General features: G+C 37.9%; 1 protein-coding gene across 7 annotated transcripts in view; it reads left to right on the top strand.

Annotated features, from left to right (window-relative positions):
• The window catches only part of LOC148421616 (uncharacterized), an 80553-nt gene extending 58409 nt beyond the window's left edge, over window positions 1–22144 (top strand). Inside the window, exons 4-7 of one of the 7 annotated variants that reach the window (XM_088419384.1) lie at window positions 5722–5829; window positions 14008–14057; window positions 18292–18452; window positions 19984–22144. In XM_088419384.1, coding sequence (XP_088275510.1) covers window positions 5722–5829; window positions 14008–14057; window positions 18292–18452; window positions 19984–20128 — 464 coding nt within the window. In that variant the 3' untranslated portion in view covers window positions 20129–22144. Of the gene's footprint in view, window positions 1–5721; window positions 5830–14007; window positions 14058–16218; window positions 16395–18291; window positions 18453–19983 lie in introns of those variants that run through there. The other 6 variants (XM_088419385.1, XM_088419380.1, XM_088419382.1 and 3 more) reach the window with 6 other exon arrangements.
• The last annotated feature ends 1176 nt before the right edge of the window (window positions 22145–23320 follow it).

The raw sequence follows: 23320 nt of genomic DNA on the forward strand, positions 1-23320 counted from the left end.
ATTGGTAATGGTGAGCTAACGTTACTAAAGCAGCCGAATGGACTGCCGGCGCTTTCCAGTACAGCGTGGGGATGTTATAAATAGACGGCGAAACCCACAAGACACTTTTCTACAGACGTAAAGCCTCGTTACGCGTGAAATACTTCATTATTTCCCGTTCGGCTCCCCAGAGTCCAAACGGATAACAAACAATGTCCTACTAATTATCAAGCAACGTTTTTTTTTTCCCCCCCTTTCCTCATGTGCGCCGCCTTGTGTCTGATAATAAGGTGACAAATGGATATTTCGGTGCACTTCTGAGTTTTGTCGGCTGCTGCACACCCAGGGGTAAAAAAAAAGAAAAAAAAAACTGAAATGACGCCTGTGTCATGATTAATTTCGCAAGTGAACAGGCTCCGCGATGTCAGTGGTAATTAGGCATCACCCGTTGCATAACACACCATGTGTCAGTGTGTGCGTGTGTGTGTGTGTAAGAGAGAGAGGCAGCGCGTATATAAATGGACAAAGATGTAACGATACGGTTCGCCAAAACCAAGACAACGTTTGGACTGTCCGCTAATGAGATTTGATCAAAATCGCCTCTTGCGGTGATCTGAGAAGTTGTGTTCAAATCGTTAACTTCCATCTCTGCCGTTATCGAAAACGCAAGATTTTTTTTCAATTAGGCGGCACCCGTAATGCGGTTTATATTTGGCAACCGGATAAAAGCTCAAGGACAAGTCTGTCTTTGAAGGATGCCTGGAAATAGCCAATAGGATCCTAAAGTGGCCTTTATAAACCAGTATGGCAGACTTGTGACTTTCTTGTGTCTTTTTGAGACTTTTGTGGGCCTGCGCATGATAGACACGCCTACAAAGTTTCATGACTGACATCTAAGGCAATATTTTTTAAAACGCTAATTCTGTAGGACCCCGTGAAAATGGCACTAAAATTGTCCACTTCAAACCACTTCCAGTGCGTTTTTGGACTTGGGTTCTTGAGACTTTATTCTGGGTCTACTCTGGATAAACGTGTCTACCAAGTTTCATGACTGACTTCTAAGGCAATATTTTTTTAAACGCTATTTCTGTGGGACCCCGTGAAAATGGCACTAAAATTGTCCACTTCAAACCACTTCCTGTGCATTTTTGGACTTGGGTTCTTGAGACTTTATTCTGGGTCTACTCTGGATAAACGTGTGTACCAAGTTTCATGATTGACTCCTAAGGCAATGTTTTTTATAACGCTATTTCCGAGGACCCCGTGAAAATGGCACTAAAATTGGCCACTTCAAACCACTTCCTGTGCGTTTTTGGACTTGGGTTCTTGAGACTTTATTCTGGGTCTACTCTGGATAAACGTGTCTACCAAGTTTCATGATTGACTCCTAAGGCAATGTTTTTTATAACGCTATTTCCGAGGACCCCGTGAAAATGGCACTAAAATTGTCCACTTCAAACCACTTCCTGTGCATTTTTGGACTTGGGTTCTTGAGACTTTATTCTGGGTCTACTCTGGATAAACGTGTCTACCAAGTTTCATGATTGACTCCTAAGGCAATGTTTTTTATAACGCTATTTCCGAGGACCCCGTGAAAATGGCACTAAAATTGGCCACTTCAAACCACTTCCTGTGCATTTTTGGACTTGGGTTCTTGAGACGTTTGTGGGTCTGCTCCAGATAGACATGTCTACCAAGTTTAATGACTGACTTCTAAGGCAATATTTCTTAAAATGATATTTCTGTGGGACCCCGTGAAAATGGCACTAAAATTGGCCACTTCAAACCACTTCCTGTGCGTTTTTGGACTTGGGTTCTTGAGACTTTATTCTGGGTCTACTCTGGATAAACGTGTCTACCAAGTTTCATGATTGACTCCTAAGGCAATGTTTTTTATAACGCTATTTCTGAGGACCCCATGAAAATGGCACTAAAATTGGCCACTTCAAACCACTTCCTGTGCGTTTTTGGGCTTGGTTCTTGAGACGTTTGTGGGTCTGCTCCAGATAGACATGTCTACCAAGTTTAATGACTGACTTCTAAGGCAATATTTCTTAAAATGATATTTCTGTGGGACCCCGTGAAAATGGCACTAAAATTGGCCACTTCAAACCACTTCCTGTGCGTTTTTGGACTTGGGTTCTTGAGACTTTATTCTGGGTCTACTCTGGATAAACGTGTCTACCAAGTTTCATGATTGACTCCTAAGGCAATGTTTTTTATAACGCTATTTCTGAGGACCCCATGAAAATGGCACTAAAATTGGCCACTTCAAACCACTTCCTGTGCGTTTTTGGGCTTGGTTCTTGAGACGTTTGTGGGTCTGCTCCAGATAGACATGTCTACCAAGTTTAATGACTGACTTCTAAGGCAATATTTCTTAAAATGATATTTCTGTGGGACCCCGTGAAAATGGCACTAAAATTGGCCACTTCAAACCACTTCCTGTGCGTTTTTGGACTTGGGTTCTTGAGACTTTATTCTGGGTCTACTCTGGATAAACGTGTCTACCAAGTTTCATGATTGACTCCTAAGGCAATGTTTTTTATAACGCTATTTCTGAGGACCCCATGAAAATGGCACTAAAATTGGCCACTTCAAACCACTTCCTGTGCGTTTTTGGGCTTGGTTCCTGAGACTTTATTCTGGGTCTGCTCTAGATAGACATGTCTACCAAGTTTCATGACTGACTTCTAAGACAATCTTTTTTAAAACGCTATTTGTGTGGGACCCCGTGAAAATGGCACTAAAATTGGCCACTTCAAACCACTTCCTGTGCGTTTTTGGACTTGGGTTCTTGAGACTTTTGTGGGTCTGCTCCAGATAGACATGTCTACCAAGTTTCATGACTGACTCCTGAGGCAATCTTTCTTAAAACGCTATTTCTGTGGGACCCCGTGAAAATGGCACTAAAATTGTCCACTTCAAACCACTTCCTGTGCGTCTTTGGACTTGGGTTCTTGAGACTTTATTCTGAGTCTACTCTAGATAGACATGTCTCCCAAGTTTCATGTTGAGTAAGACTGACTTCTAAGGCAATATTTTCTCAAATGTTTTTACCCGGGGTTATAAATAGCATTAGCTATTTATCGTAGGTTTGGGTTGCCCGCCATACGGCGAATTCGCCTTACGAGCCCAACCGCCGAACGGATTGATCTCGTAACACGGGGCCCAATGTAATTCAGTTCCAAAACACCCAAGTCACTTCGCAAACCCCCCCCTGCAGTCGGGCCACGGACCCCCGGGGGTCCACGGACCCCACTTTGAGAACCACCGCATTACGACGTACCAAGTTTTTGTATCGTGCATTCCATGCGTTTGCACTATGCAATTTTCGCCCGTTTCCTGGCTAATTTTTCATAATTGCGTATCATATTTTGAATGACTTCCCCGCTTATTGGCTCCCCGAATGCCCTCGACGGCAAAATCTCATTGTCTCGCCGTTACATAAAAGCTTTATTTCCCTGACTTAGACGCATCTAATTTTCAGCAGTGACCCGCAGCACCTGGCAAACTGCGACACACACACACACACACAAAAACAACTTTCAAACTTGAATCCCGCCGACTTAACCGCAAACGCATTTATTAATCTGCGGAAAAACAAACGACGGCGCTGGTATCAGTCAAATGAACGCAGATTGGGATTTGACGCGCGGCGCGGCCAGATGGCCTAGCTCGCTCGCTTACTCGCTCGCTCGCTCGCTCGCCCGCGGTGGCAGCTGAGGACGAGAGCACTTCCAGAGCGGATTTCAGAGAATCTAGGCCAACCAGAGCGGCCCGCCAATGCTGTCATGTTTTAGCACACACTTCCTGTTTGAGAAGGACGCCGCAACTTGTGCTGCGTGTGTGTGTTGCAAACAAGCTTGCGGGAGGGATCCATTCCACTTTTCTTTTCCGTCTGTAATCACGTTTGGTGGGACTAAATGCGGACGTTTTAGCATTGAAGCGAATCAAAACCGAGGAGATGAATTTTTTTTGGGGGGGGCGGAAATTTCCAATAGCGGAGCATTAATTTGGATGTAAACGGAGAAAAAAATGGAATGAAAATAAATTATAAAATGAAAATATTAAAAATGGAAAGACTATAGAATAGCACTTGTGACAGGAAGGAGGAAAAAATTTGACATATTGGATTTGATCATATTTGTGCTTTTTCCGCAAACAGCGACATAACAAGAATAAGCAGCAGATGGCAGTGATTGACCTTTATTATTTGTTTGTGGAATATGAATCAACGCATTCAATCCCCAGACATAATTTTTTAGATTTTTTTAAGAGTTCAGAAATTCAACCCTAGGTTTATTTCTTATTATTTTATGTCTATGTTTATACATCTTTTTTTTCCCCAAGTATTTGACTAAAAGGGTAAATTAATTTGTATAAATAAACATTAGCTTAATTATTAATAAATATTTGTCCACAAAAAAAATCAATATACAGTGTCAGACCTGTTCTCAAAAATAAATAATTATAAATAAATATTTTTCCACAAAACTTAGTGTCCTCTATAGATCATAGCAGAGATCCGTTCAATAAATAATTATAAATAAATATAAAAAAAAAATCAACTTAGTGTCCTCTTTGGATCATAGCGGAGATCTGCTCTAAAAACAAGTTATTAACTTAATTATTTAAAGTATAATAACAAACACAAAGTGTCAGACTGGTGTCCAAAATAAATAATTATCAATATTTTTTTATCTACAGAAAAAAAAAATCTACAAAAAAAAACTGAAAAAAATTTGTGCCTTCAGTACTTATTTAATTTGAGTAACCACACAGTATTTAGTACCTAAAATAGTTAATCGGTATAATACTTTAGTACCTAAAGTAATAGAGTATATTAGGAATTGATCAACCAAAGAAATCAATTTGTACTTTACAACTAAAGTAATTGAACAAATTTCATACCTAAAATAAATCATTACCTACTTAATTATAAGTAGTTGATTACTTCAGTGTGTAATTACCCAAAGTAACTGATTACTTTAGTACCCAAATTAATGGATTACTTTAGTATTTGTTGTATCTAGAGAACACATGACTTTAGTATATATTTAGCGTAATTATTTTAGTATTTTGTACCAAACATCAGTTATTAGTTTAGTACTTAAGTACCTAAAATAATAAATCAAATTAGCACTTGATCAAAGTAGTCAGTTAGTACTTTAGAACCTTAAGTAATTACTTTAGTATTTTAGTGTGGGTGGAAAAAAAAACTTTTTTATTCATTTGCGGACTGGAATCTTGAGAAAGTAGCTGGATTAGTTCTTCGTTTTCTTTTTTTTTTCAAAACATAATCATTGGCGAGTTCTAAAAAAGTTGCGAAGCTGGCTGCAATGCCCTAGCTCCACCCTAGGTCGTCATGGCAACAAAAAATGCACACTATATCTGCAAAAGAAAAAAAAAACCTCCCCCAAATCAAGTAATTTCAACCAGACACGTTCAGTAGGTGTTAATTGTGCTATAATATTTTGTTGTTGTTGACTGAATCATATGATGGATTTTTCATTAAAGACGCGCAAACGTTTTAAACGCCAGAGAGAAAAAAAAAAGCGTCAAATCAGCATACTAGCTACTAGCGACTCTGTGTAACTCGCCAACATTAATCGCGGCGTAAAGTCGGTGCAACGTAAGCGCGGTTGAGAGGGAAATTTGCTCGCGTCGCAAACGCTGCGCAGACATTCCCGTGAAACTTTTTTCTTTTTTTTCTTTTTTTCCACTTTGTGACTCATTCAGATGCCGAGCGTCCATCTGGAAAGCGGCGAGGTTTGGCCGCCTTCCTGGCGTGGCCGTCGAGGGAAAAGCGTGCGAAATTGCGAAGACTCTCAACGCTTTGGCAAAAAGGTGTCAATTTGTCTGGCTTTGACCATTTTTCTTACTTTTTTTTTTTTTTTTTTTTTTTTTACACCGATGCGGATGGGTTAAAGAAAACTTTTAGCAGGTCGGGAACACTTTGGGGAATTATTTTTGTCGGAATGGTGAGCGCAGGGTTGGAAGATGTCGGATTGGACTGAAAATATGGGCTCATTTTAGCTGTCTGTCATCTTTTAATATAAAATATATATAAAACCAAGAGAATATTCCCTCAGTATTTCTCCTAAGGATTTATTACTGTAACTCCAAAAATTGTAACTTGCTAGTTATTATTAACGCAAAAAAAAAATTTGGACCTGGACCATTTTCGGCAGAACAAAATTCCGATAACCACTCTGTAACGTTTAAAAAATATGTAGTAAAAAATTAACTTCTTTCCTTGATGTAATTAAGTGCTTATGTAAAGTTACATAAATATATGTATATCTAAGTAAAACATGATTACAGTAAGCGTTCCTTTCCGTTGATGATAAGTCATGCTAAAAATGTAGCAGCCGTTGCTGATGTCAGTCGTTTACATTGCTAATGCTAGCAGGTAAGCTCGATTACAATGCTAATGCTAGTTCAATTTTATAGTTTACTCCGAGCATATGATCAAAAGTGAAACTTGATAACAATATATGTTGCAAATAAATCACGCTACAAATGTAGCAGCCCTGGCTAACATCAGCTTGTTGACGATGGTAATGCTAGCTTAATATCGTGTTTTTTTTTTATAGAAGGGATGCTTCTAAGAGATTGTAAAAAGTAAAACTTCATAATAGTAAAAGTTGCAGTCCGTTGCAATCAAGTCATGCTACAAATGTAGCAGCCATGGCGAATGTCGGCTTGTTTACAATCTTAATGCTATCTTAAAATTTAATATAAATAAGAAAGACTTGATAATAGTATGTGTTGAAGTCTATTACAAGAATACCATGCTTCAAATATAGCATCCATGACAAATGTAAGTTCGTTTACAATGCTAAAGCTAGCATTGCTAATGCTAGATTAATATGGCGGGCTATTTTATTAAGTTGAGGCGCTTTTTGTTTATTATAAAAAGTAACACTTGATAATAGTATGTGATGCAGTCTGTTGTAAATAAGCCATGCTACAAACGTAGCAGCTGTGTATGTCAGCTTGTTTACAATGCTAACGTTAGCTTAATAGCACAAGGTTTCTTATCAAAGCTGGGGGGCCTGTTATTTAATATAAAAAAGAAAGACTTGATAATAGTATGTCTGTTGTAAATAAGCCATGCTACAAACGTAGCAGCTGTGTTTACAATGCTAACGTTAGCTTAATAGCGCAAGGTATCTGTTATTTATAATAAGAAGGAAGACTTGATAATGGTTAGTGTAGGAGTCTGTTACAAGTACATGTTGCTACAAATATAGCTTGTTTATAAGTTTGTTTACATTGCTAAAGCTAGCTTACCGGTAATTGAAATAAAAAAGCCAGCTCTTCATGTGCTATTGTATGCTATTATATTTGTGATAGCAATTTAACAACACACAAGAGACAGTCAAAATCAATGATTATCTTTATTGTGAAGACCAACAAATGGGAGTGAACTTCTTCTTTTTCCTGCTTTTGTTTGCTGCTCGTGCGACGTTCCGTCAAGCGAATGCTGAATAACGCGCACGGCTTCCAACAACACATTCATATAGATTGCAAACTGGCAAATTAGTCGATGGAAGTGCGCACTCAACGCCAGCAGTGTGTGTGTAAGTGTGTGTGAATGGCCCGGAGTGCCAGACAGCACCTTCTGTTTGGATCGATGGCCATCAGCATGCCCCCCCCACCCCAGAACCACATCACCCCCGCCCCCTTTTACACCAGTTCTGCTGTTACGCACAAGACTGGAGGAGGTGGAGGAAGAGGAAGCTGCTTTTGCAAAACAACTTTTTCTTTCTTTGCGCTACTCATTATCTTTGCGTTTGGATGCCGGCGGCACGTCGTGGGGGTTTGGGATTAAAAGGAAGTAAACATAAATGAATAAAATATCGCCGACAAACAAATGGCACAATATGGCATTTGTTAGAGCAGAGAAAGTACAAAATATGTATGGGTCTTAATTAGAGAGACAGAGCTACTACTAAAGATTTGTTGCAATAAAAACTAGGGTTTAGTTTCCTCGCTGTCGTATTTCTCTTCATTTTAATTTGGGTGAATTTTACAAAAACGTTTATGTGATTTTACTTTTTTTTTTAAATGTATTAACATTTAGGTATCATGAGTTTATATTTTAAAGTGAATTTTCTTAGTAATGATAATAATATTCATAGTAACAATAATAGTAAAATAATGATGATGATAATAATAATAAAAATAATAATTAAAACTAACAACAACAACAACAACAACAATACTAACAACAACAACAACAACAATAATAATGATAATAATGATAATAATTTCCACTTACCATTTAAAGGGACCCGAGTTTGAATCCACCTGGCTCCGGCCTTCCTGTGTGGAGTTTGCATGTCCTCCCCGTGCCTGCGCGGGTTCTCTCCAGGCACTCCGGCTTCCTCCCGCACTCCAAAAACATGCACGGCAGGTGAATTGGACATTCAAAATTGTCCTTAGGTGTGATTGGGTGCCTGAATGGTTGTTGGTCTCTGTGTGCCCTGCGATTGGCTGGCAACCAGGTCAGGGTGTCCCCGCCTACTGCCTGAAGCCAGCTGGGATAGGCACCTGCAAGCCTGCAACCCTTGTAAGGATAAGCGCCTCTAGAAAATGAATGGATGGATTATAATAATAATAATAATAATAATAATAATATTAATAATAATAATAATAATAAGTATGATTAGTAGTATTTTTTAACATGTTAAACTAAGTAAATTCTGGTTGAAAATCAGATTAAAATTTTGATATACTTAAATCCATTTTGGCCACTGAGACTAAAATGCTTGTTTATTTCCTTAACGGGTGGACTTACTTCTGTTATAATTCATTTTCAGTATTATTTTAAATCATGGCCAGCCAGGTGAGCAACCACTCAAAATTAAAAAAAAAAAAAAAAGTTCAACTCTGTATTCAGTATAATATACATAGAGAAAACGTAATTTTCATTTGTTTTGTAAAAGTACTGTATTTACCATCTGGTAAGTGATCTTGAAGGAAAACGTGTACAAGCGAGTCGATATTGATTTGCGAGGTTTCCTGGCAACCGGCAGACACTCCAGGAGCTGCAACTTGCTGTTTTTACACTCTTGATACTGAAAGAAACAACAACAAGCCAGCTGCGTGCACTTTTGGAAAGGTGCTAGTCTTGCAGATTGTTTGCTAATTCTGCTAAGCAAAACAAACCAAAAAAAAAAGATTCAGCACGCAGATGTGATACTGTCACTGCAGATAAATACGCAGAAACATTTTTGCCTCATTTCATTTCGTTTTGCTTTGGTATGGTTCAAACTTCCCTGGCGAGCTGAGTGGAAAGTCTGGAGACGGATTTGGCACCAGGAATGATTTGTGGAACGTGTTCGGTAGAGGAACAAGTTTACCAGATTTCTGAAATCATGCTCTGCAGACAATCGTTTTGTCGCTGTTTTGGAATTTAACCCCTCGAAAAACCGAAGCGCAAAGACGACTTTTCAAAGTTCTTTTTTTGGATTTTTTTTGGTCATATTTCAAATGTATGAAAGAGATTCCAGCTCACCAGTTCTGTCTTTTAGCAATGAATCAATAAAAAAAATCAAAAATTATTTCTAAAAAAACATTTAAGCGTTTAAAGACCTATAAGTATCTATAATTATTTAATAATTTGAGCTGTTGAAGGAAAAAAAATCATAAATAGCTTCAAGTATGACGCCTTTAAACGCATTCACAAAATGAGGACAAAAATGCAACGTTTATAGCCGCTAGCCTAGCCGCTAATTTACTATAACGAAATGTTTGTTTTTTTTCTTTCTGACGCACATAAAATCTGTTAGCGTCTTTATCTTCAAGTGGCTCTGGCAGTTTTAAGGTTGTTGATTTACATTGACGCATCCAATCTTCTCACTATGCCGCAAGACATGCGCCTGTGTAGGAGGACATTTACTGTAAAGCGGAAGCCATATGTACTCCGATGACATGGCTTCGAGTGCTGACGACAAAAGTCATAAATCGCTCCCGAAGGCCAACCTTTTCAAATTTTTTCCTCTACCTAGGCTGCTTTTGATCAATCAGCTCTGTAAAAAAGATAGCAGTGCAAGGGAGGAGTAAGAAAATGATTAGTATGGGAACAAAGTTGGAAATAATCAAGAAATACGAAGAAGGCAAGGCTAGGCTAGGCTAGGCTAGGCTACTCTCGCTAGGGAATATGGCCATAAAAGGTAAATAAATTCTTTCTATATTTTATTTATGATGTTATCTAATTGTATACATGTATATTACATGTAAGTAGCACTTCTTATAGTATTTTGTCACCAGTTTTTAATATGTATATCCAATTTTGATGGTTTCACCTGGGGTTTACACACATTGGCTAATTAACATAAATTTGGATTGCGGGGAATTTGCGTTGTGTATAAATGTATATATATGTGTATATATATATATATATATATATATATATATATATATATATATATATATATATATATATATATATATATATATATATATATGGATTCGGTGGACTTGTCATCCTTCTTGTCTTTTGGTTGCTTGAATTTAGGTCTTTGGATTTGAGTGTATGCAGTCATCCGGGTTTGATGTAAAGCAGGTTGACTGGTAATTATGCAGATTGGCCTCCATTACGCAGAGAGATGGTTTTAATGTCTTCAGCATGCATAAAGTGTCACATGCATCACAGGCCGGGATGCATATTGTGCTTTACGATGTCATAAAAGGCCCTTGGAAATGAATGGAGGAGATTTTTTTTAATTCATATAATTACATTTTATAGTTGGATTTTTGCATGTATACTGTGAAGATTTAAGTCTCACGCGTGAATGTTTCATTTAAGATGAAGTGTCCGAATATGAAACTCGTAGGATTTATTGAACGCATTAAGGTGTGAAATTTACACCCCAATATTTGCAGGTTGTAAGCTGTATTAAATCACAAACAGGCCAAAGCTTAAAACAATTTCTCTGCACCAAGGCGCCCCCTACAGTTAAGACATATAGCAAGTAATAAGTGAAATTTGGTTCACCAGCGACTTTCTGTAAGTTTGCACTATTGCAAAACTTTGTAATTACAAAAGTTTCCATGAACGAAGCGAGCGATAACAGCTACTCTAATGGGGGACTAGGCCTATGAGAATTTTTTCCTTTGTGTTTTTTTTTTTTTTTTAAACACCGCCGTTGGTTGTGCAGCTGCAAACCTCTCATTAACCCAGGTGCCATTCATTAACATCCCATTATTCATCGACTTCGGACGAGCAATATTTCCTCCGTGGTCGACAACTACACGACCAGCGCGGCTACATTAATTACTCCTTTATTTTTTTTCTATTTAAGAGGTCTTTATTAAAAAGCTAAATACGTAGCATGTAACAGCTCATTGACTGTAATTCAATCAAATAATGCAAAAAATGGCATAGGAGGACGTTTATAGAGAATTTTTTTTTCATTTCATTTTTGACTCTGCTTGTCGAGACAAGGAAGAAGAAGAACAGGAAGTTACTGACTTAACTCACAGGGAGCTCCAATTTTATTCATTTTGCATATCGCTGAAGCATCGTCTGTAATTGACCTGAAAGTAGTTAGTACTTGTTGATCGTAACTCAATCTCAAAAATATATTTTCACCTTTTTTCCACAATTGAATGCATCTTTTATAAATGCAGTGGACCCCCGCTATACGAAATTAACCCCCTCCGCAGTTGGTCCTCTAAAAACATCAAAATTATATATACATATTAGAAATTGTTAACAAAACAGTGCTACTTACAGTATACAATAAAATTTAAATTTACCTTTGAGCGACCTGACGAGCTTGTAATATTCCCTAGCGAGGGCAGCCTAGCCTAGCCTAGCCTAGCTTAGCCTTCTTCGTATTTCCTGATTATCTCCAGCTTTGTTTCCGTACTAATCATCTTCTTACTTCTCCCTTTAACATCACTAGCGATCTTGGGACCCATGGCTAACCCATTCAAGTTTGAATTAAGCACTAAAATGCACAATAAATACGATCATAAGCACACAAACGAGCGCTAATCTTTAGCACGCCGCCATCTTGACACCAATTAATTATTCAATTATTAGATGGAATAGTTGATAGGACCATTCATTGAAAAACGATTTGATCGTCAGAGCGCTAAATGATTAGCTTTTTTTACATATAGGTGGTTTGACGTGTTTTGTAGGTTTATGTAATTTGTTGCCATCCCAGGTTTTTTTTAATCGGAGAACATTTCGATGACACGATATAATTCAGACACCCAAGTATTCAGCTCGGCGTGCTCAATGGCATCTTTTCATCTGTGAAGCGCACCCCCTGAACTCCATCGCCGGCCATCCCGCCACCGCCGGCCCGCGCTAGATAAATATTAGCTTCCCTGGCACGGGAGCCCGCGGGCCCCTTGATGAAAGCCATTCGTCACTACGGCCGGATGACCTGTCTGCTCCGACCGGCGCGGGCCGAGCAGCCGAGTGTGAAGGGGACGTCTCGGCGCGGCCGGCAAATCGTGATTTAATGCCTTTAATTTACACTGTCTGCCGGCCTTATCAAAAGGTTAGCCCGGGCGGCGGCGCTTTGCTAAACTTGGCTATGAATTTTGGGAAAGCTTTCGAAATTGCACGCGCCTTTAATCGCTTGATAGAAGCTCCCAGTTATTGCTTAGTGGTGGTTTTTCTTTTTTTTTTTTCAAAGCTAAGTGGACCTGCTTTGTCATTACGTCCTGAGAGAAAAGGTTTCACGTTTAAGTGGCGTTGAACGCCTGAAATCAGGATATCAACACCCGAAGAAAAGTAAAGTCAGAAATTGTGGCTTTCTGATATGTCGTTTAATGCGGTGGACCCCCGGCAAACAAAATTAATCCGTTCCAGGGTTGGGATCGTAAGGCGAAATTGTCGTACGCTAATTAGCTAATGCGTTTAAAACCCCAGGTCATAACTTCAAAATTGTATGTACATATTAAGACTTGGTAACAAAATAGTATAATAAATAATATACAACTATAAAACGAAATAAGATCATGAATAAAAGATATTTAAAGGAAAAATGAAATTTGAGGGACGATGACTTGAGTTACTTACAGCCATATTCCCTAGTGAGGGTAGCCTAGCCTAGCTTAGCCTAGCCTTCTTCATATTTCTTGATTATCTCCAACTTTGTTTCCATACTAAACATCTTCCTACTTCTTTCAATAACAGCACTTGCAATATTGAGACCCATGGCTAACCAATTCCAGTTTGAATTAAGCACTAAAATGCACAATAAATACAATAATGGAAGCACTCAAACGCAGTCTTTAGCATTTTGGCATCTTTGTGACACCGTGACACCGACCAATAATAGACCAGCATCTTAGTGACGCAGTGTAGCGCAGGTAGTTTGGCGCAACCAGAAAAGAAGAGCAATTACCTCAAAACGCCTGAAGAGGGAGGCAAAACGACATAAAACCTAAATATACAGGAACAAAAAAAAACATTTTTACAATTGTTTAGCTTAGTCAAGATTAAGTTAGCAATGTTCGCACCATGGCCAGTTGGGCCATTAAATTCAGGGAGTACTTGGAATGTACGCTCACGGCTCACTCACACACTTTAATACTGGAATTATTCAAATCGCGCCGGGCTAAGAAGTGTTTCTTGGAACAGCGATGCAGGAATTTCTTCCGCAGATTATTGTCATGGCAAGTGCCCGAAGACTAATTAAAGTTATTCGAAGAGACAACTGTAAAATTGGACATGTCTGTTGAACTTGTATCATGAGTCTTTAGCGTGTTTTTTCAAAGAATATGCTTGTAAAATGTTACCAATCCTGTCGTGTTATTACATCAAATAATTGAGTAACAACCTGCCCCTTTTTTTTTTTTACTCATCCACTAAAGTTGAACCTGTTCTTGAGTGGCGATAACAATTCATTAATTTTCTTCTGTCTATGCAAATGCTAAGCAATCAATATTAGCATTAGCATGCTAGCGATTTTATTAAAGGTCAACAAATACTAACTACCATTGACTTCATGCCTAAATATTGTTATTTGTACCTCACATGTATAATAGTGTCCTTGAAGTCCCTGCATAAACTCGAGAGTGGAGCAGCCTACTATGAGGTCAGTAACTTCCTGTTTTTCTTCTCCTTGATGAAGTGACTGGGGAATTTTGTGCATGACTGTCACCCACAGGTTTAAATTTTAACAGCTAAAACTGAGCCACTATGAATTCTTTGTAGTAACACGTTATATTCTCCGATAAGTTAGCCCAAGCGCTTTTGGGGATTTTATTTTACGAAATTTCTTCCTCGGGCTCATTCATTAATTCCTGCCAAGCTTATTATACTTTTTATATGTTTTCTTGAAGAAACCTAAGACACAGGTGAGTTATATCAATCCCAATTTTATAATTGAGTAATTTTTCTGTATTGAGTGTTTACACGGTTCATTTTTGGTTGGAGAAAACTCTACTGGGAATAGTTAAAAAACACTGACATTTTATTCCACTCAAGCGGCATTAAACTCAAATGCGGAGGGTCAAAAAATGACTTCGTTCTGTGACACCACTGCAACCGTTGCCTTGTGGGAGCTTGCGCCGTCGCGGTAATGGAATGCGGCCATACATGAGAGCCGCTCTGATTTGAAATATTCAAGCCACTGCACGCCGCTGTCTCTTAATATTTATTTCTACAAGTCCCACACACATTCTGCACAAACTAGGCTTGACCGGCCTCGTTTCATTTTTCAACCAAGATGGTCGCTTGGCGCGATCAAAGTTTGCCGGCAAACAGAAAATTCTTTGTTGACTTGCGTTTCACCTCGAGACAGTAGGTGGCGGTAGAGTTAAAGTGTCATCCTTATGTCATGGACTACAAAGACAGGTGCTGTGGCCATTTTTTAATATTTTGTGGGTTAATAAATTTTAACTACCATATTTTCCGCACGATAAGGCACGCCTAAAAGCCTTTTTTTTTTTAAAAAAGCTGCTGGTGCGCCTTATAATCCGGTGCGCCTTATATACGGATCAATATTGGGATTGGTAGATGGGGAATGAAGTGATAAAGTAAACTTTACCTGTTTTTTTTTTTGTGTGTTTACAGTTGAACAAGGTTGCTCATATTGACATTGACTTCTTATGCTATTGAGCGTTTAGAGTTATTTTTTGAGTTATTATTGTTATTACTTTGAGTAGTACTATATTGTGATTGAACAAGTTTTCAAATATGTCATGAATTGAGGGTGCGCCTGATAATCTGGTGCGCCTTTTAGATGGAAAAGGTTTTAAAATATGTCATTAATTGAGGGTGCGCCTTATAATCCGGTGAGCCTTATAGTGCGGAAAATACGGTGTGTGTGTATATATATTTCAGATCACATTATCAGAAATAGGACTTCCTAGTTGTTACCTTCACAAGCTGCGCTGTGATTGGTCCAACCTGCGCAAGTGTAATGTCATTTGTCAGGCGACAGCCAGCTGCAAAATGGCCGCCTCCTGAGATAGCTAAAAACAGGTGGATTTTTGCTGCCGAATTTATATCCCGCAAACACAATATCGATCATAATACTGTGTTCGGGATAATGCACGGAACAGCTTTGTTCTTTTCGAATTAAGAGCGAATGAATTGGAGCATGAAGCAAGTGATTGCAGCATTTAATATGTGTAGGTTGCTAAATGACTAGTTAGTATAAAGTCCTTTGAGTACCCAAGGTAGAACTTCGCTATATAAGTGCAAGTCCATTTATTGCGATTGCACTGGAGGAAAAGTTCCCCGATATAAATGTTGCACGACGTGTTATTCCTTGCTGTTAAAAGATAAACCGTCACGTAAATACTCATAAAATAAAACATAAGACAGTTGTTTATTCATTTTGGGAGTGAACGGAGTTGTCAGAAAGCTGCTTTGTAATCTACTAATAAAGTTTGACTGCTTCTACTGTTGCGCCTTATAATGCGGTGCGCCTTATATATGGAAAAAGTTTTTCAAAAGTCATTATTTGAGGGTGCGCCTTATAATCCGGTGCGCCTTATAGTGCGAAAAATACGGTACATATGTATGGATAGAACTGATGCTACTGAATAATTTGAGCGGTTGAAGGAAAAAAAATATTCATAAACATTTACAAAATCAGGGGAAAAAAAATGCGCTACTTCCTGTGTCTTTTGTTCATTATAACTCACCAAGACTTTGTCTTACTTAAAATGCTTTGGCTTCAACATCAATGTGATGACAAAAGCCTCATTTGGAAGGAATCAAACGAACAAATGATTGTACGCCCAAAGCTTCACAACATGCGAAGCTTCGCCCGAGCCAACGTGAGACGCTAGCAAATGAAAAAATGAGCAACAGATGGCATGGAACGGGATGAGGAGACCAAAACCGCACCGCCGACTCCAGCCCGGAGAGGCTTTTGGATGCCGATTTCGCCGAAAACATTGAATTTTTATGAGGTGGCGTCTGCTAATCACAGAGAAAATTGATGTCATATTAAATGCTTTGTTAGTCGCACTTTTCTTTGATTTGACTACTGTCCATTAAACTTCGGTCATCAATATGGCAGTTTTTCTCAACGTCCTTTTGTTGTTTGCTCTCATAACATTTGTTAACATGGAATCGTGTAGAGTATATGGTTTTCAGGTTATAAAAAAAAAGAGACATTCATTTGACTTGTAATTATTAGAGTTGACTTTGCTCGCTCAAATGGCCAAAAGCGATAGCTTTGATTAGCCGCCTCTCAACAAACGGGTAACTTCCATATGTCTTGACGTTTTTAGGTGTGTGTTTGTTAACACAAAGCTGTTTCGATTTTCCTTTTTTTATATGCCGAAACTCTGCTCACATCTGTACAGTACTACTGTACATTATATAGAAAATATAGACAGCTCTCTCTCTCTCACTCTTTCTCTCTCTCTTTCTCTCTCTATATATGTACACATACACACACACACACACACATATAGGCACATATAGGTGTGCTGGCGTGTGTGTGTGTGTGTTTTGCATTGTAGTTTTGTGAATCATTGACTTCATTTGAAGAGCAACTTTCTAAAAAAAATGCTATGCAAAACACACATACACACACACACACATATATATATGTATATATATATATATGAATTTTGGACCATGCAAATCCATTATTATTACAATTTAATTTAATTACAGTGCGTGGGTGTGTGTTGTTTTGTGTAGCAGTTTTGTGAATCATTGACTTCATTTGAAGAGCAACTTTCTAAAAAAACTGCTATGCAAAACACACACACACAATAATTAAAATAAATTGTAATAATAATGGTTTTGCATGGTCTAAAATTCATATATATATATATATATATATATATATATATATATATATATATATATATATATATATATATATATGAATTTTGGACCATGCAAAACCATTATTATTATAATTTAATTTAATTACACTGTGTGTGTGTTTTGTGTAGCAGTTTTGTGAATCATTCACTTAATTTGAAGAGCAATTTCCTAAAAAAAACTGCTACGCAAATGTGTGTGTTTTGTGTAGCAGTTTTGTGAATCATTGACTTAATTTGAAGAGCAACTTACTAAAAAAACTGCTACGCAAAACAGACACACACACATAAATATATGATGTGTGAATTTTGGACCATGCAAAAAGCATTATTATTACAATTTCATTTAATTACAGTGTGTGGGTGTGTTTTGTGTAGCAGTTTTGTGAATCACTCACTTCATTTGAAGAGCAACTTCCGAAAAAAACTGCTACGCAAATGTGTGTGTGTTTTGTGTAGCAGTTTTTGTGAATCATTGACTTAATTAGAAGAGCAACGTTCTAATTTTGCCTTTTTGCAAGTTATTCACAAGACATTAATGTTTCATGCGTCAGTGGACTTTTTACATTCTGAGTTGACCATTTCCGACTGCATTTGAATGCATCCTATGACTCCTCGTCGTGTTAGCAGCTAGCAGTGGCTTTACATTTGAGCGCTTTTTTGGCATCCTTAATCGGTGATCGAATACGATTCTCGAATGGCGGCATATGCAACGTGATGTCCATAATTTGGAAGGAAGACAATTGACGTCCATTTTTTATTCGATATGTTTATTTTGACACTGGCCTCCGTCAACGTGTTAGTGGCGTTTCATGTTGTGTTGCTGCATGTATCTTGCCATGTTAGTATGCGTAAAGTGAAAAGAAATATACGAAGATAAAATGGACGATTTTCAACGCTATCACTTTAAATATATGATTGTTTGCAAAGGCGCAATTTGTGCAAAAAGTGTCTTGTAACGCCGGAGGCACACAAATACTGTACATTGTTACATCACTGCCACACTCAGTCTCCTAGCAAGCGTGTGATTCACAGAGAGCAGCAGCGAAGCATCACTTCCTGTCGTCTCCACGCCACAGACCGCAATGGGGGAGCTGTTGCCGGGCAACGGATGCGAGGTGTCAAATCCACAAACAGGACAGGCCCGTGTCTGCTGCAAATCAATTGCTGTATGTGTACATAGAATCAGTCGGTTGGTAAGTGTATATACACACACACACACACAGATATAAACTCTTTTTTTTCTGTCATAGTGGGGACATCTCATTAAAAAAGGCAGCAGATTGCCTTAACTTAACCTCAACCTCTACCAAAATCCAATAACAATCTTTACTGTAAATGAAAGCTTCACAATTACGGTCAAAATAATAATCACAATTGTTTTGGTCAATATTGAAATCATGATTATTCATGTTTGGTCAAATATGTCTATTTATTGCCCTTTTTTTTTTAAACAAGCAGTATATAAACAAGGCTTCAAGGCTTGATACCTACAAATAATATAAATAAATAACTAAAATAAAAAAACGTAATAACTAAAATAAATAAATAAAGTAAATAATAATTAAGACAAATGGCACACAGGGCAGCACAGCTAACTTACTTGCGAAGTGCAAAACAATGAAAAACAATGAAGCCAACTTTGAACCGAGCACATAATGTAATTTTAAGCAAATTTCAATAAATTGGCAGTCAAAATGTCATTTTTGAGCATTTCATACTGAATTTATTCCAGTTTTTGCCAATTGAATTTTTCAAAGCAATTCTCAATTGACAGCTAGCACTAAAGAGAGAAAGGGAGCGAGAAGGAATGAGATGAAAAACTCAACGCCATTTCACACTGATAAATAATATATTAGGGTGAGAAAAGCAGAGGCTTTTGTCATGCAAACATGTGGGAAACATTGCCCCCTGCTGGTAGGATGAGAAAGTGCTTGATTTGACATGTACATATGCTAATATCTCCGAGAATCAACTTTCGTGGAAGCCAATATCGTTATTAAAATTCCATAAATTCTGCAGCCCTACTCTTAAAGCAAGTCTTGACCCTGAAAACAAGCTCTGAACTTGTGAGGTCCACCAAAACGGTCCCCACAAGTCCAAGAGGTCCCCGCGAAGACAGTCAAACTCGGGATTTGGTCCCCACCTTGTGGCAAAAACCAAAGGGACACGAACACACACGCTCAGAGAAGATCATCACTCATGCTATCCAGGTTGTAAATAAACCAATAGACGGGTGGCTGCCTTATCTTATGTGCCAGATTCTTTACAAGAGAGCATCACTCAAATCACCCGACACACCACCGAGCTTTCTTTACACTAAAATCTCACAAAATACGTTTTTTTTTTCCAATTCGGTGCTGTACACTTGTTGATTTCACTTCAGTTGTGTTTGTTTATATTAAATCGTCTCATTATGAAACGTTTAGTTCTATTTTCACTCAAATTTAAGTATTTTTTCCTATTTACTGGTAGTGTTTATGACCGCGTTTTGATGAATCTCTCACTGACAATAAATGACTGTTTTTTTTTTGTTGTTTTTTTTTTCTTGTTTGTTTTTTGTGCGGGTGAAATGATGAAAAATGTGAACATTTGCGAATGAAGAAAATGGAAGCCTGAGTGGTCTAAATACGCTGACCACCACGCTGAAATTTGAATGAAGCGAACGGGGTTAAAAAATGTGCAAGACAAATGGAACTGTGACTGACATTTTCGCTAAATCTTTAGCTTAAACTTGGCATCAATCAAAAGTGCACCGAGGAAACCCTTGCAAAGCTGTCAGTCTTTCAACATGCGATTCTGCAGAGCATCCGGTCCACATTTCCATTCGGACGTGGAGCTTGTTGGACTGGCGGAGTCCCTGAAGGATTGAGACTGACGTGGCCCCAGGTGCTCTTAGGCAGAAAGTCTGAAAAACTTCACTTCTTTACATGGAGGACAAAACTTTCTCACCGGAGGAGCGCTGCCAGTGCGAGGCCTGTCAAATACTGCCATCTACTGGTCAGAAGGTCAAACATAACAAGATAACGTCAGTACAGTACCGCTATTTACCTTTATTTCATCATTTATACGCTTTTAACCCTTGTGCACACACTTTGCAAACTATACACATTGCATTTTCTTCCTGGGTTTGTAAATGCTTTCAAAGGCGTAGTCATCAAGGTTATTTATGACTTTTTTTCTTCTTCAACCACTCAAATTGTTCAGCGGCATCAATTCTATCCATCCAAATGTTTTTAGCACTCACAAAATAATTGAAAAATGGCATGGTCTGTCTTTGTAGCCTTAAAGTTATGATGATATTTTAAGACATAGCCATTATCTGGTCTCTACCGCCACCCACTGTCTTTAGGTGAAACACAAGTCAACAAAGAATGTTCTGTTTGCTGAGACAGCCGCTCAACGGAATATTGCAAAAATCGCAGGAAAATCAATGGAATACATCCTATTAAAATGCATAGCAAAAAATTGTAATGGTTTCATATGGTCCAAAATTTGGACAATGATTATTTTTGTATACAAAATCTAGCACGTCCCTGCTGCAATCCCATAGAAATGTCAGAATTGTCGCATTTTTAAATTGGACATGTTTTAATCATCTGCTGGAAATTTCAGCTCCCTAGTTTTTTATACCATTAAAAAAAAATCAAAGGAATTTCCATAATTTGTAACATAATGCCACAAGGGTTAAGAGGATTTAAGCACTCTTTGGCATCAATGTATTGCATTCAAATTGAATTTAAATGCTAATTTTAGCGTATATTGTCTCAGTGTTACATGTTAGCTAAAGGCGATATTAGCGAACCGATTCCAGAAGCGCGTATGTTGTCCTTTGAGGGTCAAAAATATTCATTTTAATTGGCAAATATAAGTACGAGGTATGCAATTATGCTGTTGTCTGTGAAAAACAATCACGCTACGTAAACTTACAAAGTATTGCTCAGCCAATGAGAGCGTCCGGCGACGCTGACGTCATTGGCGTGGACCTGCCAGCTGGTTTGGTTTTGTATGCATCGTGAAAGACAACCGTCAACGTCCCAACTGCTCGCCCTGCTAATATTCTGACACATTTCATATGCGTGATGATATATGCATCATAGGTCATGTTTGCAAAGGAGGTGGAAACTCACACTTATGCACACACGAATAGACTTCATGATGACGTCAATTATGAATGCGTGAAACCATAGAACCAATGGCTTATGTTAAATGAGTTATCTCAAATTATGATTTAAAAAATACTATGATCAAAAGCAGATTTCAATGCGATGCTATTGAATTCTGAGCCTCAATAACACTATGTTTTGTTTATGTTTTTAATCAATCTAATTCCCACATGCACATTCGCCAATTCACATGTTTTGATACGTGGGTAAACATCTGTCATTAGCTTAAAAAAACAAATATTTTTACGTATGTAAACGCGGTTCTGCGAAAGACAGCGAATCTGTATTTTCATGGATACAGTTCCACTAAAATTCAATTGATATTGAATAGAATCCAGCAGTACGCTTTTGAAGTACCCTAAAACGCCGCAAGATGTCGACAAAGCTCCGTCTAACAATAACATCGATCGTGTCAGATTTCGTTAGCTCCATTTGTTTTCTTGAAAACAACAACAAAACTAGTCATGTAACTTTGCGGAAACTCTTAAGAAAATAATAAATAATCACAATGTTTTAAATTCAACTTCATGATGTGACAGGATTGAAGCTTTTTTTTCCAGGAAAAAAAGCCAAATTCCTTACTTATTTGACTGTTGTGTATCGTGTATTTCATTCCTTTAATATCTTAATATGAACACTAGAGAGCGCTAGAGAACTTCAGTTTCCTGACAGGCACATTTTTGCTTAACCTACGAGGCTTTATGTTACAGATTTTAGAGATTGCTTTGATTCCTTTCTGATATTATAAAATTAAAAACAATCGATGGGGAAATAAACACTAGGGAGATTAAATTTCTAGTAGATGATTAAAACATGTACAATTTCAATGCAAACCTTTTGATTTTTTGTCAAATTCACTTCTTTGCCTTTATGTTGTCCTGAAGAGGCAGCACATAAAAAAAAATAATAATTAAACCTACATATGTATGGATAGAACTGATGCCACTGAACAATTTGAGGTGTTGAAAGAAAAAAAAAATAAACAACTCACATAAGGGATCCCCAGTGGCGACGTTGAAGACTTCCCCTCCGACCTGCTTGTTGTTTATCGAGGAGATTGTCATCTTGCTGTACAGGATATTCTGCCGCTTGGCTGCAGGAAAAGTGCTCCAATTTTGCTTTCTGTGCTCTCACTTCCTCTCCGGCAGTCGCCTCACATAGCACATCCGACACAGCTGGCTTTAGACGGGAAGAATCCCGTCGGCGTCCTTGGAAGTTGGACGTGGGGGGTATAACAACCTTATGCACTGAAAAACACAATGTATGCACCAATTTGCTTTCTCGGTTACAAAATCAAACATCAAAACGTATGGTTTTATATATATACTGTCTAAAATAGTACAAGCACAATCCTGCTATTAATCATGAGACATTAAAATTGTTATAAATCATAAAAAAATCAAGTTTTTCATTCATTGAAAAAAAAATCTCCTTTTTATATGTCGCGAAATAATCTCGTGGGCTCAATCAAATGTGTTTGCGGGCCACATCTGGCCCGCGGGCCACAAGTTTGACACCACTGTTGCAAATAAACTACTATAGTTTAATTAAAATCCAGCACCACCTAACTACCGCAAACCAAGTCATTCTACAGCAAACAATCCTATAACTTGAGAAAATGCACCATCACGCCAATGCAAATAAGACACAATGTTGGCCCTCAATACATTCATAAAACATATAATTACGGAAATTATCAAATGATGACAATACAGCCAATCTATAATTTTGCATAAAATGGTAAATATTGGCCAATCATGATTTTAGGTATCATGTATATAACCTACTATTGACTGTTTCCTGAAGAAAATAAGTTTACAAGTTTCAAGTTGTCCTTTGCAAAAGCAAAAAAAAAAAAAAAAAAAAAAATGCTTTTACACAATGATGACAAAAATGAT

The sequence above is a fragment of the Hippichthys cyanospilos genome, chromosome 7 (assembly GCF_059441005.1).
Source record: "Hippichthys cyanospilos isolate Australia breed blue-spotted pipefish chromosome 7, RoL_Hcya_1.0, whole genome shotgun sequence".
NCBI lineage: Eukaryota > Metazoa > Chordata > Actinopteri > Syngnathiformes > Syngnathidae > Hippichthys > Hippichthys cyanospilos.